Source organism: Astatotilapia calliptera, chromosome 9 (genome assembly GCF_964374335.1).
Source record: "Astatotilapia calliptera chromosome 9, fAstCal68.1, whole genome shotgun sequence".
NCBI classification, from domain to species: Eukaryota; Metazoa; Chordata; class Actinopteri; order Cichliformes; family Cichlidae; genus Astatotilapia; species Astatotilapia calliptera.
The window spans coordinates 16734570-16752236 of record NC_137430.1 but is presented as its reverse complement, the minus strand read 5'-3'; the positions used below and the strand labels follow the sequence as shown (position 1 = coordinate 16752236).

Here is a 17667-nt window from a genome sequence, read left to right as displayed (position 1 = left end):
AAGACCTCAATTTACGCCAAGAATCAAAGAGACAATCCCTGTGGCGCTCCACTGTGTAATTACATTCCTGGGTAATTATGCTGCCAGCTATGGGAGGCCTTATTTTGTTGTGAAAAGCCCTGAGACAATGCATTTTCAACACTCCTCTAGTGGAAGACGGCAAGAGGAAGCTTTCTAATTAAAAGAATACTCTGTCTGACAAGGAAAGTAAGCTGTTTAAATGGAAATCCACTGCTTAGTTTGGCATAAAGCACACCTGGTATCCTGCAAAGGCGGTAAGCAGACAAGCAGGACGTTGTCTTGGATGATTATTAATCAAGCCCCCCTGGAGAACGGCTTTGCTATCTTGCTAAAAGCCCGGATCGGCGCATCGTCTTCTACACCCGCGATCTGTCTTCATAACTGCTGCCAGGCTGCAAGCAAGCAAAAGAGACAAGAGAGTGAATGGCCATCTATACTATTTTTACAGCCTGTTAATTCATTCAGTGAAAGCAGACACCATTCAGCTCCTCAACAGCTTGACCATTCTCGCTAATAGGGTAAGCTGTTATCAGCTGCGAGCTCAGATGAGGACTTTGGATGGATCTCAGAGAATCTGATTTGGTTTCTCCTGGAGGAAGGTTGCCACAGGTGCTCGGCCCTTGAGTGAAACGTTGGGTGAATGTGCTTTGATTTTCCTGCACTGCGTTAATACATGTACCGTAGTACACTTTTTTCTGGGATGTTGACTGGAATAATACCACAGCTACAACATGTTGATGAACAGCTCTGCGCTCCTGTCCCCCAAAGGAAACGACTTGAGCAGCAATGAATACTAATGCACACTCAATTAGCACCCCTCTCAAAGTGAGATATTATTTCGAGGTATCCAAGCCAGGCTGGAAGACCAACTTTAATCCTCCTTTGGTTAGTTTGCTGTGAAGGAGCAGAGGAGACGGGGGGTAAAGCGCAATGCCTACAATCCATCTGCTTTGGAAACAAATGAATCCAGGTTTTTCTTGAGTCTGCACCCGAGATGAGACGATCCGTCATCGAGGGCCAGGGATCGACTTATGTGTCACTCTGTGATAGAGAAATTACACCGAGATGACAAAAAGCATCGGCAACTTCAATTACCTGCACAGCGCTGCCAGCCATCTCCAAGTCTTTAAAAGCAATCGAAAAGGGGATTTCTCTCTGCTACAATGAAGTGAGGTTTTATCCAGATGACTGGCAAAGGATATTTGCGTCTGCTGTGATTCATGTGTAAAGATTACACCATTTTTATTGCTCTCTTTATTCCTCTCCTTTTATTTCTCCCTCTCTTCGTTCTCTCCATTCATCCACCTATTTATGCAGCACGTCTTCTCTGATAGCCTGAATATTCATGTCTTTTAAATGTCTGTTGTTTGGCTTGGCATCACACGAAGAGAGAAGCCATGCAGCGGACTGTGATGCTTCATTTATCTTTATTAATCACAGGAGAGAGTGTTATTCCAACGGTTTAGGGAGGTCAGGCCTTTGCTGTAACAGCTGGGTGAAGCCCAGCTTCTTTCAGTTCAAGACACAAGCACATGTTCTCCGTGCCTCGTACGTGTGTATCAATCATTGGTGTTTCAAAATGGATTAGAGTGACTTCAATTGAAACTGTCTGTTGTAAAGGACTCGGAGATATGAAAACCCTCATTTTTAGCAACCGTTTTATTAGAAAACCAGAAACAGCAGAATTTAGTGACTCTTTCCTGCTGCCTTTATAATATCACCTCACATTTATATTAAAAATGTGCCACTGATATCCCCGGTTTAGTGGACGGCAGCTGGTCATGCTGGTCTTCGTGGTCCAAGTGCTCAGTGACGTGTGGAGGGGGTCACTACATGAGAACACGAACCTGCAGCAACCCCCTGCCAGCCTACGGTGGGGACATCTGCCTGGGTCTTCACACTGAGGAGGCACTGTGCAACACGCAGCCTTGTCCAGGTACTCACACACACACCTTAAAGATAAGCAGCCACACAGGCTCATTGTTTATTTTCTTTAGTTTCTTTGAGCCCCTCAGAGGGCACCCAATGCACCACTAAAATACTCATCCAGTGCAGCACACACACTCACATACACCCATCGGGCAGGCTGTGTGTGAGGTTTGCTGTCATTGCCGTTTCCAGAGAGCTGGTCCAGCTGGTCAGAGTGGTCCCACTGTGACTCCAGCGGCGCCCAGCTGCGTGTGCGTCACTGTGATGTCCTTTTCCCCACTGGAAACCAGTGCTTAGGAAACAGCAGCGAGACCAGGCCGTGCTCTCCTGACTCCAATTTTATACCAGGTGATCACACACACACTTCCTTCCTTCCTTCCTTCCTTCCTTCCTGTGTAGAAAAATCTTGGGCAATCATGCATGACCTAACACACAAGTTTAAACACACACACACGCACACGCTCTTCACTACCCACCACCATATGCCCACAGCAGCAATTGAGTTCATTTGCAAGAATCCCATGATAATGAAATGCGTTATTGATCCCTCTAAGGGACCCGTCTCGTGTCAGAGGTCAGGTTCAGCGACAGGGCAGCGCTTTCGTGGATGGTTGGGGTTATAAGTATTTTGCTCAAGGACTCTTGAGTACGGCAGGTGATTAGGTGGGGGCGTGAACTCGGGTGCTACACTTAAGGGCAGTCCCTCCACCCATTCCAACAATCCTGCTGCCGTATTAGTTTCATTATGAGCCTATGAGTCTTGTCAGGCCATGCAGAAAGCACTTACACAAGCAGTTTTGCATTTCTCAAATGGAAGAAATTGCTCCTGCATGCTGTTTGTATCCGGTCAATGAGGTATTTTTGCTTGCCTCTCTGTATGTGGTGTTTCCATAATAATGATATTACCTTTAATGTTGAAAGCTCTTTCCTAATGAGAATAGTTATACTGTTAAGGCAAGAGCGTGTGGGAGTGTTTTTGCCACTTGTGAACAACTTATTAACAACTTCTTAAATGTCAATTCAAAATAGTTGAGCAGAATGTTAGGTACAAGAAAATAAGATAGACGTTATTGATTGCACACAGGGAGCTAACTGCTCACCGGGGCTGCCAACTTGCAGAGACGCCCACCGTCAGGCTCCGTCTCACAGTCTCAGGCTGCCTAAACAAATCTCATATCAAATAACAGTAGATGTCTTCTCTTGCCATTGAATGTACTACAGGTTAAAAAAATAGGAGAAGACATTTTGTGTTTTGCTCACAGCTGTTTGTAGGAGTCTTCACCTTTGAGGTTTATTTAATATACGTAACTTCACCGACAGAATCTATACGTGCACGACAGAAGTTTCAGTATCACTTTATTATTATCAGTCGAGATCTAATATTAGGTAGGCTTGTGTGTAGGCATGCTTATAAGCTGCAGTTATATTTTATTTGACTACCTTTCTCAGGTTCAGTCTTGATTTTTAGCTGTTTCTGCTCTCCCAATTCAAAAATACTCATGTTTATCATGCATAGATAGACCCCCATAAATAGGACAGGACTCAGTAGTTAGAATAAAGACTAATTTTACTGTACTATAGTAAACCTTGATTAGATTCTTGTCAGCAGCACAGCAGCATATTAATTGTTTGGTGTATTGTTGTGCTTTGGGACTTGTCTCAAGGATACACTCAAATACATCCCGCCCTCTTTGTCTAAGGGCAATCTTAGAAGTCCGTCCCATCAATTTACAGCTACAGCTACCCAAAGCAGTGGCACCTTTTCATTTAGATGGTCATTTTATAGGTTTAAAATATTGAAAATAATGAGATTCATCTTCCAAAAATTATTGTCCTAATCAGGAAAATAACTGGTTATTCTTCAATCAGCTTTTTATGTTTTCAAGAGTTCTTAACATAGCCTTTGATTTCTACTTATTGTGTATTGTCATTAAAACTGCATGTTCAATGGAAATTCAGCAATCTCACAAGCTGATGATCCATTTAGATGACACTAAATGAAGGAACACATTGTTCTTTTATTGCAGCCTAAAGCTGGGCAGTCCTAGAGAGAGGTGTGATTTCAGGCTGCTCTGTGTTGGCAAGTTCAATGCTACCTGTCGACTGATAAAAAAACAAAGAACAGGACAAAGCTGCGACATTAGCAGAGGGTATTCTGAATCAGGGCTTAATGTAACCCCACTAACTCAAACTGGTTAGTTGATGATCATTCATCCCGGTTAAAAACCATTTTAGCTTGTATTTCCAAGTAAATAAATGAAATGAAATGAAAATAATGTCTATTTATTGTTGATAAAATCCTACTTTGATTTAGAGATAGGATTAAGCTGAGAGTAATCAAATCAAGTTTGCATATGCAACACATTTGAAAACAACTGAAGTTGATTAAAGTGCCATACACGTTGCATTGCAAGTCATGTCACAAATATGTGCAAAAAAGCAAGACACAAAAGAGAATTTACAAGATCAATGGGTGCAGAAAGCAAACATGATATGGGATGGAAGTAAGACAGAAGAGAAAAATGGCTAATGCGCCTAAGAACAACTCATGGTGGTTGGAAACATCTTAAGATGTTTCCTGAACCGAGGGGTTAAATGATTATGAGAGGGAGGTTTTTACAGAGCTTTAAGAAGTTAGGAAAATCCTTTCCTTTTAAAACCTCAGCATACTTACTGTAAAACCACATGCACATTATCTCACGCACACACCATCAGTATTGACATCTGCTTAGACAGGCATCTCCCTATCGACAGCCAGTAATGTGAGACACAGAAAAGTATCGATCTCTGCTACACGGAGATCAGTGAAACTTCTCCCTTTATCTGAGGATTCTTGTGCTGATGTTATTCACATTGTGTTACAGGGAACACTGGGACGGCTGCGTCTGCAAAAGCTACCCATTCACGAGTAAAGTCCCCGGGTCTAGAAACTTCAGGGATCATTAGTTATCAGACAGAATAAACATTTGATTGAAACATGGATTTGTAACCTTTTCTGTATTAATTAGCAGGCGTATAATACTCACGAGTACCTTCACAGATCTTTGTAGAATTGCCCATTTGCCTTTATACCTTATCATCCATCCCATTTTATGGGAAAGGTAGTCCATTAGGGTTCATTAGCAATGTCTTGTACTTCATTTCCTTTAATGGGAGCTGATACTTTTCATAAACCACTCCAGGTGCCACAGCTGTGATTAGCTTGTGGAGTTTTTCACGATAATCTGTGCCGTATTGAGCGCAGCTTTCATCCCCACATTCACCTTCAAGGATTCACTTTGTCATGCTAACAGGGGAGAGTATATGTGTTTGGCTGTATCCCTGATACTTCTGCCTTTTCTTGTTGTTTCTTTTTCCTTTGCCAGAAGTCTCGATCGCACGCTCCAGTCAGGAGGAGAGGCGCTGTGGAGGTAATTTATATGTGTGTGTGACAGAGGGGGTGAGATACAGAGAGGGGGGATATAGCACCTGGCAGAAAACACGTACAGTATCATGGGCAACAAGATAGCTTTGCAATCCTGCTTAGCCGCACTGAAACTCTCAAGTAAATACATCCAAGAAGCAGGAAAGAAGAAGGTGGGCAGAGCTGATCTTATGTTAGCTTTTTTTTTTTAATGCTTATTTTCTGCCATAAATAAAGCTCTAATTTCAAACTATCATATTCTGAGCACTCATCAAATTCTAAATGTATTATTATGTTAAGACTAAGGTTAAGTGAGTACTTAAATGATGACTCATTTGCTATTATCAGCTGCTAATAGCTGTTACAGTGTTGCAAAGGGTACAGCAAATAGCATCTATTAAGCGTTTATATTTTTTCTTTAATCTTCTTTTCTCGTGCACACAGTGTGTAAACAGAGCATGTCATCTCCGTGACAGATTGTTTTCTTCTTGCACAAAACAAAGAAGGGGGGAAAAAATAGCAGCAACAAAAGATTATCTATTTTCTTCAGCGATACAGAAGGGTCTTTTTTACTGTAAGACACTCCGTGGTTACCGTATGAATTGCTGCTTCAATTGCGCTTCTGCCGTCTGAATCAGCAGAGAATTACCCGCAGCCTCTCGCTCTCCTTCCAGACTTCAACCTCTTCCACATGATTGCCGTGGGGCTCAGCAGCTCCATTCTTGGCTGTCTGGTCACCCTGCTGGTCTACTCGTACTGCCAGCGCTACCAGCAGCAGTCGCACGATGCCACCGTCATCCATCCCATTTCAGCCGCGCCGCTCAACACCAGCATCACCAACCACATCAACAAACTGGACAAGTACGACACCGTGGAAGCCATCAAGGTCTGTAGACTTTATTTGCCCCGGGTTCGCCGCGGGTCACGCTTGACAAACGTCGAGCTATTTACAGGCAACATTTCCTTACTGTTTGACTTAATCAGCTGACGTCCCCACTCTGAGTCAGTGAGCAACGGTTTGCCTCTTCCCCGGGTGTCAGCTGTGATTAAATGCACTTCTTACTGCATGACTCTCACTGTCACGCCACCTCCTGTCGTGCTCAGACACTCTCTAGTTGTGTAACAGATAGGCAGCTGTGCGTTCATCCTCACTCCCTGTGCCTCTGCTGTGTGTCTCAGTGTGCGACTGTTCTGTGTCAGTGGTCATACACTGCTTTCTCATAACATACAAAAGTGCAATTACTTATTAGAGCGAGTAGGAAGTCGGTGAAGAGGCTTTGCATCTGCACATTTGCCTGCTTCTTTGTGTCATTATTACATCCTAAAGTGCAGGCAGAAAGTCAGATGTGTGAGAGCCAGTGAAGGAGATCCAGCTAGTCTCAACGCACAAGCAGCCTCTTATCCACATCTAGATCAGGCCTTTACTGCCAGACTGGGCAGCTGATTACTATTTGTCCACAGATACCCCATACTCCAGCTGGGCTTTTCCAGGTTCCCGGTGCTCTTTATTAAAGGTTTAAAAGATAGTCTAGTGGAGCTCACTAGAGATAGGCAGCTATTCTAGATGTAAAAGTTGTTGTTTTGGCACAAACAAGGAATGTTTTTGGTACTACTTTATGTTTCAAGTAAACATGTCAACCAGTGATGCACACAGTTTTAGCATTAGCATTCCTAGCATTTCCTAGCAAATGTACTGCAGTTCAGCCTGTACAAAAAATAGTAGCTGTTTTTTGAAACAAAAAGGTCCTCGATGTCAGGCCCGCACGCGAAAGCAGCTTCACATTTCCAGGCGTCTGAAGTATAATAAAGTGTAATTTAGTTCTAGCATTAATCTGTTTTTCAGCGTAGCTTGCATTCATTTCAAACTGCAGGATTCACTTTTAACTTCACAATAGAGGATGATTATCCGGTCGTTAAGTCTGACATCACTAGCCGTGTCTGGGCCTAAACTCTGCTGCAGGTCCATATATCAAACGATCACTATGGCATTACTGAGAGTTGAAAAACTCTCTAAAGTCTTTCATCTTTAATAAAATGATCAGCGTTCTGCTCTACCAGGTGTAACAATTGAGTTTAACATCCAGGCATCCATGAAAACGGAATTTATGACATTTAACGGAGTTAGAAGTTAGCAGGAAGTTAGCTCGCTAGCTTCTATCTAAATACAATATAGCATGTCCTGACTGCGGGGTTTTGGAAACAAATTAAAACGTACAGCTCTGTTATCACTTCCAACATAAATGAAGACAGAAAACTAAACAGCAGTGACGTTTGTAGGCTTACTGAAGTTTGGCTAGCTGGTATGTAATGATGTGCTACGTGACTGCTAGCGACACAGCTATGTTAGCATAATATAAACAAGCTAACTTTTTTTCCACTCGATAAAAGTTAACGTGAGTGTTCTCAGTGGTCAGGAACAAATGTAATCGCATGGCAGGATGCTGTAAAAGGACCAAACTTCAGCCAGGAGAACAACTGAGATAATCCATCCACAATACGAGGTTAGTCATTCATATACTGCTGCATGGGCTGGGCTGTAGTTACATCCTAAGATTTTAAAAACTGAGCTTAAATAAATGATTAGCGGTAATAAAAGCTGAGGGAGGTCAACAGTGATCACTGACTGTTTTAGGAGCTTTTTGAGATTAAATAGAAGAAAATACAAAACATTAAACATGTTAACAACACAAAAGCCATATTAAACGCAGACTACTTTAGACCCAGAAGTAGGATACGTCACGTCATCACTTAACGACCGGATAGGAAATTGGTGACTTCTGTATGCCCATATAGACATCTCATTAAAAACTTCTTTCAAACTTTCTTTCAAACTGCAGGATTCACTTTTAACTTCACAATAGAGGAAGATTATAGAACCATTGTGTTTGGGTCATGTGATAACGTCTCAGGTATTGCTGGCTGAGGTTATGAGTTTGTAAACTGACGCACACAGCGCCTGTGTGTACCATTCAGAGCTTGATTTCAGACATACGTAAACACATCAGAGAGGGTATTTCATATTAAACAATGGCTTTTTTTATTCAAAAACCTATGGAGCGTCGCTTGTAAAGTGAAACATGCTGAAATTAACGGCAACATTTTTCCATATTTAGCTCTAAACCTTCCAAAAACATGTTTTTTCAAGTCATTTTTTACAACATTTAGTAAAATATTTGCAACTTTTCATATTTAAAACACAATTTTAAACGTTAAGTCTAAATGTTAAACATTAAATCTAAATGTTAAATCTAAATTACGAAAACCTCCAGATGCCTCTAATAAAATAATAAAGATCTCACCGTGTAGACATTATAAATGAAAAGTATCAGTTCTACACACTGGTTTCCAATGCTGAAATATCCAAAGGTTATTCCACTATAGACTGGATATAAGATCAACATGGTCACTCACAGGTTTGTGAAATATTTTGAAGCCTAGGGGATGGGTTTGACTGAGAAAAACAACATTCATAAGCTAGCAATTTATTAATCACAAAATATCCCTGTTCTAAAAAATAAGCACCATACTGTATTAAATAAGACTTGAAATTAGTATTTGAAGCCATAGACTCACAGATTCAAGTGTTTGCATAGGTCACAAATAAAGTGATAGTGTTTTATTGACTTTTTTATGTAACTAGAAAAGTCACCCCCTGCTGGCCATTAGAGGGAATTGATATTTCATCCGTGTTTTGATTACAGTCTATGATTGGCATACCTCCTGTGATTAGCTGGTTAGCTGTGATCAGGTTGTGACTATTGTGAGGGAGGACTTAGTGAACAGTTATTTGAACATCTTTATCTTCAGGAGTTGAACAGTCAGTATGATACTACAGGAATCCAGATAAATAAGCACTTTTTTAACAGCTTTGCGTTCCTTTGCAAAGGTTTTTTGATGCTGTACACCATCAGGGGGCACATTCACTATCAGAAACTGTCTATATTATGAACTAAGTGAATACCTGGATCTCTGTTTGCAAAACCACTTCACAGTTATGAAAATGTTTTGTATAACTGTCAGAATGTGAACAGATCCGCTGGCTCGAAGCAAACTTCTCTGAATGTTATTTCGTTGCAAAATGAAGGTGTGAGGAGCTTCATCTGTCATGCAATTAGAGTCAGGAGCACAGAGCATAATTCAGTTAGAGCAGTTGCAGATAGAGGAGGATATGAATATAGACACTCCATGCGAAAATACAAAAGGAGGTGCCTGACAATTGAATAATGTGTGATTTTCCAGAAGCACATTCTGCCTCCAGCCCTCTCTCTGTGGGCCTAAACAGTTCAGATGTTGCAGTGAATTTTCAACCATTAAGTGTGCAAAACCATAACATGCTTCTTTTAGGTGTGTACAGGAAGGACTCGTGAACACCTGACGTCGTATTTTAGCAGATTTGGCTCAGATCCTGATGTTGATGATGCATTTGTCGTTGTTGTTATTATGCACAGTGTATCACAGACACACTTCATACCGGTGTCCTGGAGTATTTGCAGCTGTATAGTTTATGATCGCAACGCTCACCGTTAAGCTGCACTTTTATGTACAGTGTATCATATTTCCAGGCTTCCTGTAAAACAGAATATGGCCTTAGGGTTTCTCTGAGATGACTCTTGCCCGTTCCTCTCCTCCTTGCAGCCAGATGTGTCGGTACTCTTGCCCTTGGACGACCCCGCCATGCACCAGCCTCTCTCTTCTAATATGGGGGTGTCTATGCGTGGACTGGAGATTTTCTACTAACCACTGACCTCTACAACATCTCGCCTTTTGACTCTTCCCCCCCAACAGCAATTTGACCCAAACCACTACTACTTCTGCTACTGCTACTACTACTGCTACATCCTGTTCCCCACCGTGCCCCGCCCCTCCACTTCCTGTGGCTCTTCCTGTGTGTGGCAGGTTGGAGTACAGTACTCTAGTTTCTCTTTCTCTGCTCAGACCCTTTTCATCCCTCCATCACGAAACCCTCCCTTCTCCTTCGCAGCTTGTGAGAAGGCAGTGTATCCCATCTTTATGTTTCTCTTAAAAGCGCCTCCATGTGCATGTTTTTTTCTTTCCGTGTCCGTATTCCTTGTTTTGTTTCTTACTTGATGGTTTTGATTTGTTGGGTTCTTTTATTAAACTCCTCTGTTACCTCTCTTTCACTGATTCTACTTTATAGTTAAAGATACGTTTGTTTACAAATACATACAAATATAATCACTCCTGAGCCAATTAAAAGCATTTAAGGCAAGATGAAGTAGGTGATGCTAACAAGCATCGTAGCACATCTGTTTGAAAGCAGCCATGGGGCCACCTGCAGAGACACATAACCGTCTCCGGGGCGGCAGGAGAGTTGATTGCATTCCCTTTGTGTGCAAATCACATAATGGGAATGAAGCAAAATATATGAGTTTTTTGTCCGGCACACTTGTTCCCTATCAGTGTCAGTCGGAAGCATCCATCAGCTGCAAACGCAGCATCATCAAGTGTTCAATTACGGTTGCCCCCAAGGGACTCCCAGCACACACTCCACTACAGCAGACTGGAAATGAACACATCTATTTGCCAAATTGCTGATGTTGTATTGAGCACCACATCAGAGGCATCACTCCATGTTTACCATGTCACGCGGGGACAGAGAAGATGCCCCCATGGCTCATCCTTATTGTTTAACAGAAAAGTGACTCTCACATGATCAATTTTTATGGCTTAGATTGTCCTGAGGACCAACAATCCAAGGGCCATAAAAACTGCTGATGCTGTGTATTAGAGATGACAGAGGTGGACATACGGATGCGCATCAAAATAATTTAGCCCTGTGGTGGCTTATCATTTTTCCAGCCTGTTTGCAAATGCTTTGACCTTGCACTGTGGAAAGTATGTTTCATTCACTGAGCAGCCCCTCATTGATTTGTGTTGCTCCCTTTTTTTATTTCGGGGAGGGTTGCTAGATGGATTTGCTTTTACCTTGCCATCTGGGCTGAATAATCACTCGATCCATGCGTCGGAAACAAGTCCGTACTGACTCAGCTTCCTTCCTTCTCTCCTTCTTCTCTTTTTTCTTCTTATGTTCACAGGCCTTCAACAAAAACAATCTGATTCTGGAGGAAAGAAATAAGTATTTCAACCCACAGCTTGCCGGGAAGACCTATACCAATGCATACTTCACCGACCTCAACACCTACGATGACTATTAACCCTCGACACCTACCTTATCATCAAATCTGACTTTTTTCTTTTCTTTGTGCTTTGTATTGAGATTCGTCACACCACGCGTGGGACAAGCCCACTCTGAGACTCTATGGCAGCTGGTATGTAATTAAACACAGACACACAGTGTTGCCAACAGAGGGAAATCCCCACTTTCTCTCAGGTGCCTTGAGGTACACTTGGAAAGCTCAATGTTTTGGGGGTATATCTTGCCTTGACTCTTACTGAGAAATAGACAACTGGATTTCCTGATGTGGATTAAACAAAAACAAAAGAAACAAAAAAACAACAAAAAACTAAGAAGGGAAAAAGAAGAACTCACGTCAACGAGACTTTGGGAACCGTATCCCTTTTAACTTTCCTGTGACGCCTCTAAAACAGACCTGTATTTGTAATGATTGGAAATAACCACAAATTGCTTTGCATGACTTCATCTGATGTGTTTTCTCTGCCTTTCGGTTTGATTTTGCATGATCGATCGCATTCCATGGTGTAGGGGGCATTTTGATTTTTGGGGTTTTTTGCTGGGCTTAGATTCAGGGCTGGTTTTGGATGTCATAAAAAAAACAAAGGCTGCGGTGATGCCTGGTGGCTTTACTGCAGCAGCAGTCTCCAGGCAGATCAATATCTACCCCCAGCCCCAGAATCAGGATGTAGTTATTTGAAGTCTGTGGTCAAGTTTGTCCATGTTTTTCTTTAGTTTGCTTTTCGTTCCTCTAGCAGCTAGAAGTGTTTAAACTTTCAATGTAAAATTATTTTCTCTTTTTCATTTTGCTTTTAAAGATTACATGTTTTTCTTTGTTTGTTTTGTACAGGAAGTTCAATTTGAATCCCCTGTCTGCGGGTTTTCTAAATACATTTATTCGGTGTCTCAAGTGTTAAAAGAACATTTTCCTTTAAAAAAAAAAAAAGGTTTATGTACGTTCTGGCAAGTAATTAGGAGTATTCATTTCAGCCTGCATCAAGTTTCGTCCTCGTCATTGTACTTTTTATATATTTTTTGTAAAAAAAAATGTTTTTGAATTTTGATAGTGCTCATTATTATTCTTTGGCTTCTGAGCTAAGTGTTTGTGAGAGCAGGCATTTGCTGTACAGATGGTGCAAAGTAGCAACTACTGTTCTCCTGAAAACCCAACTGGAGTGCTACTCATATACTGTAAGATGACATTCAATCATTAAGTTGAGATCTTTCTGTTCAGAGTGTATAACCAAATATTAGGTTATTCAATGGTTTAGTTGCGACTAACTCTTTTTACATGTTTGCTTGTGTTACTGTGCATAAATTAAAATTGCTTCGTACACAAACTTGTCAAGGTGTGAATTATACACGTTTAGTTTCTTGCAGTTTCATCTGTAAAGTGTGAAAGCGATACATCACATGACTGCTTATTACCTGTGTGGCTCTAATGAATGACATAAGGAGGAGAAAACAGATTATTTAAAGCTGCTATTCCCAACCAGGGCCCTATTTCAGGAAGCCGGTTTAGAAAACTCAGAGTTAAAAACGATACTCAGGGTTGAGTAACCCCGAACTGTCCAACTCGGAATATTCGGTTTCAGAAAGGCTGATAACAATTAGTTCAGTCAACGCGGAGTTGCTTTAACCCCAAGTTAAGCGTGTGCACGAGGATACATAAAGCCCTGATTAGTGGAGCACAGATTAAGCGAGTCACCATGGAGACGGAGGGAAAGAAGGCGCGGTCAATGTATTTTACAGCGCTTGAGGCCGAAATTCTGATGGCAGCATATGCCGATAACATGCTAATTTTGCGGAAAAAAAGTAACACAGCCTCAGCTGCAAAAGAAAGGGAGCATGCATGGCAAAACATAGCCGACAGAGTCAATGCGTGAGTGTTAATTTAAACATTGATCTAGGGATTTCCACCCATTTAACACGTTATTTTATTATATTTTATTTTATTTTGTATTTTATACATTTTATTTTGTGATGTGATGTGAGCGCAGGTGCAACCCAACAGGCCCCAAACGTTCCTGGCAGCAAGTAAAAATGAAATATAAAAATATAGTCCAAACAGGTAAGGTGTAATTGTATTATGAGCCATAGTGCTCGGTCTGTTTGTCCGATGTAAATCAATTGCAGTTAGAGGCTACATTAATTTTCTTTCTGTAAGCACTTATTGAAATTATCTGAGCACATTACAAGTACATATTTGCTTACTCTGTATGCTCAAATGTGACCCGTTATAGCCAACAGAAAAAAAAGCGGAGGCCTGAAAAACAGGTGGAGGTCCTCCACCACCACCACTCACAGAGCCTGGCCACTTGGCTTCCACATTTGTGATAATGTTGGCAGCATCACATATGATCTTCACAGTGCAGAGAACACAAATTAGCATCCATTACTATAATGAAATAATTTGTTAGTTTGAAATGCTACAGGGAACCATGTACCTGTACATTAATGCTGTGGAAAGACTTCCTGTTCACATAGTCTCCTTCATTTACTGAAGGAGCAATGATTGGAATGTGAGTGCCATCTATACAGCCAATCACGCCTGGGAACCGTGAAAATAAATGTAACATTTAAGTAGTAGTTCAAGTATCACCACATCATGAATTAAGTTTCGTTCATCCTGATACCTGCAATTTTGTGGAATCCCTCTTTGATAAATCTTGTGGGTCTGTGACCGGGGAACACCACAGACGAGTGCAGGAGACGTTTCAGTGCAACTGTAACATTCCTGACTGCCCGACAGACGGTAGCCTTGGAAACGTGCTCAGCGTCACCAATATTATACAGAAAGCTCCCGTTTGCAAAAAACCGAAGTGCAATACAAATAATATGTACAGAACTGAGAGGATGTCCGCGATGTGTCACATGAGCAATATTAGGCCTGAGGATGTTATTCAAATAAATTATAGATTGTGCTGAAAAACGGTAACGTTCACACAGGAAATCATCAGGAAATGATAAAATGTCCGAACGCGCTCTAATCACTCTCTCCCGGGGGAGAGCTCTGCGGAGAATTTGGGCTTCAACATCTACTGGCCCTTCAAGGAAGGGACACGCCATGTCTGACACTTCCTACAGTCAGGTTTCTGACAAAGAGGCGGAGAACGTCAGGGTTAGTTGAAGTAAACCTGCTAGGGGGCAGGTTAGCTTCACGGAGTGTGTCGTCATAGTGACTCACTCAGAATTAATCTAAACTCGCTTTGTGAAACCGAAAACCCAGAGTTTTCGTTAACTCAGGGTTTACTTACTCAGAGTTTGCACTAAACCGGCTTCCTGAAATAGGGCCCTGGGCACAGGTTAAACCACTCAGGAGGTAATTCTGCAGTAGCCAAGGGATTGGTGCACATTTGAGCTCAAATCTGAAAAAAGCTAGTTTGAGAATTTTGTGGATCTGCACAGGGTGAAGCAGAAATGTTAGTTTCCTGATAGCGATAGAGAAGCAGTGCCAACAGATTGTTGCTATACGGGCCAAAGATGCAGACCAACAATCTTCCTCACTAGAAATAGCCAAGCAGCGACTTAGTCAAGAACAATGGAAATTTCTGGTATTTCAAATGTTAATCTTAATTTGACTGCCTACAAGTATGTCTCAAGCATATGTTTGAGACAACTTTAATGCATAAACTGCAAATGACACATTGTCTTGCCTCATTTCTTCATCCAACATGCAGAAGATTTTTTTGTTTTTACTTCTTCAAGAGGCCATTTGTGTCTATACGCACCATCACTGAACCAAAAATAATTCAAAGAACAGACACAGGTTGACATTTTTGAGTAAAAGATTCACAAAAAATAAACAAAGAAACATACATGAAAAGTTATTTTTCCATGTTAATCTACAAGTTTTAAAATTTTAGTGAACATAAAAAAATAACAACGTTGGCCCGGTGTTCAAATTCTGTTACAAATACAGTTACACTCATCGTGACCATGAATGTCATGCTAATTATGGGCATCTGATGATGTCTTTGAACTGTTTTTTTCCAGGGTAGAATGATTGCACAGTATACATCTACATAATAATTCGTGTTTACACAATGTCTTTTAACTTGAAAGGCTGTAAACTGCCATGGTCAGTTCAAACAATTGTACATACGTATGAGTTTTCTCAATGTAAGGACAATTTGCCAAGGTCTGGAAAAAGACCCAAACTGTCACCCGGATTGGTTAGAAATTGACAAGGAACAACCCAGGAAGATGAAACCTTCTGGAAAAAGGTTTTATGGTTAGACTAGACAGATTGAGTGATTTGGCAACAATGACAGGGGGTATGTTTGGAGGAGTAAAGGTGAGCCTTTCAACCCTATGAACACTGCAGAAGTGGCAAGCATGGTGGTGGTGGAATCATGCTCTGGGACTGTTTAGCTGGCAGAGGTACTGATACAGTGAGCTAATATAAATAAATATATGAAATTGTATGCTAAACACACCAAATAAATCCTTTAATAAGCAAATAATAGCAAATAAATAGCCAGACATATATATAAAAATAAGACTCTCCTTTTTGGTTTAATTGATAACCACCACCACTTAGATTGATTATCTGAAAGTATTGATGAATAAATTGTGGCTAACATGCTGGAAAGGTAGCTGAAATAGCAAACTGAAGCTGTGCATTAAAATCTGCTTATAAACTGTTAAAGGAAAAAGATGGAGTGCTCACTCACGCCTGGAGGAGGTCCCAGAACAGAAACAGGATACATTGGGGAGATTGCAGCTCTTTCGGCTGGTTTGGGAGCGCCTCAGTGTGGCCGGGGAGTGAGGACTGCTCCCCCTGCAACTACAACCCAAATCAGTGGCAGAAAATGAATGGATGAAAATCTTCATCTAAGTGTCATGGCTAAATTGTTATAACTGGTTAATAAACACAAATGGAGCATTGACTGAGATAAATTAGTAAATTCATAGCTATGTCTGATCCAGTTTCAAATGAATTCATATGAACACATTTGAACCTGACTGTGTTTTATGAAGTGGGTCCTTGAGTCCACCTTATAGGAAAATTGTGAACCCCTCACATGTATTTAAATCACTCACAAGTGTGAGACGCCTCTGTCCAATGTGGCTCATCTCACAACTTTGGAGACTATGATATTCCTCAGGCTAAACACTGTAAAACCACAGCAGCTCAGGCATGTACCAGCACTTCATAAATCACCCAAAACCAGAGGAAGAGACTCCCTCCACCTGTTTTAAAAGGAGTCTTCAGCAGGGCCCTGCGGTGACAAATGGCATCAGCATCGGTGGAAGGATACGTGAAGGATACAAATCGCGTGAGACAGCGGGGTAAAGGTTGTTGGGTCTCAAGTCCGAACTCTAATCTGTATGATTGGGTGTAATACCACACACCGTGCTGTTCTCCATCAACCTTCAACCTGACGTCCCATCTGTGTGCAGAGGGTAATGGGAGGGGCTGTTATTAATCACCCTGCTGTTTGGTTGGTTGAGGGTCTGACTTCAGAGAATTAATCTCTCTTTACCTTGACTTCATTCTCGCTACCTGAGTAAGAAGAAGAGATGCAGCAGTAGACACACAGATGGTTGTGTACAGAAGGGGCTAGGGGGCAGTGGGTGTAAGAGCAGTTGTGTATATGTTAGTATTGGTTAGTCTCCAAACACCTTTTCAGTCTATGTGCATGTTATATAAATCAGCAATTTGTTCCACACTGACCTCAACTAACCTTGACTGATGAGTCATTACTGCACATATAATGTGTGTGTACATATGTATATATATATATATATATATATATATATATATATATATATATATATATATTCATTGCATGCGCACACACAGACATACACACACATATACAGACTAAAGAGAAGCACTCAAGTTTTCTTGGGCACTTTTATCCTCCCATGAATTTGGCAGCAACACGAGCTATGTGGCTCGTAGTCAGTCAGACACATGTGACATTCCACTTTGACAGCAGGGGCCAGCACGATAAATGACTTTCTCAAAGTGGCATTTGGGGACTGCTAAAGGTCACAGCTAAAGGTCACAAGAGCAGGTCTGGTGCATGTCAGAGAAACTGACTGTGTGAGTGCCTGCATGTGTATAAAAAAGTCAAGGTGTGATGAGATGACTCACAGGATGAGATGGAGCAGATTCTGCGTTTTGTATATTAAAGAGGCTTTAAGGGAA

General features: G+C 41.3%; 1 protein-coding gene across 3 annotated transcripts in view; it reads left to right on the top strand.

Moving 5' to 3' along the window:
* Positions 1–12847, top strand: part of sema5a (sema domain, seven thrombospondin repeats (type 1 and type 1-like), transmembrane domain (TM) and short cytoplasmic domain, (semaphorin) 5A) — a 153240-nt gene extending 140393 nt beyond the window's left edge. Inside the window, exons 18-23 of one of the 3 annotated variants that reach the window (XR_003273311.2) lie at positions 1787–1957; positions 2143–2298; positions 5316–5360; positions 6028–6239; positions 9989–10249; positions 11410–12847. Coding sequence is in view for 2 of the 3 variants with exons in the window: in XM_026179438.2 (XP_026035223.1) it covers positions 1787–1957; positions 2143–2298; positions 5316–5360; positions 6028–6239; positions 11410–11529 (704 nt within the window). In the remaining variant the exon portion in view is untranslated. The remainder of the gene's footprint in view (positions 1–1786; positions 1958–2142; positions 2299–5315; positions 5361–6027; positions 6240–9988; positions 10250–11409) is intronic. The other 2 variants (XM_026179438.2, XM_080306468.1) reach the window with 2 other exon arrangements.
* Positions 12848–17667: the final 4820 nt, after the last annotated feature.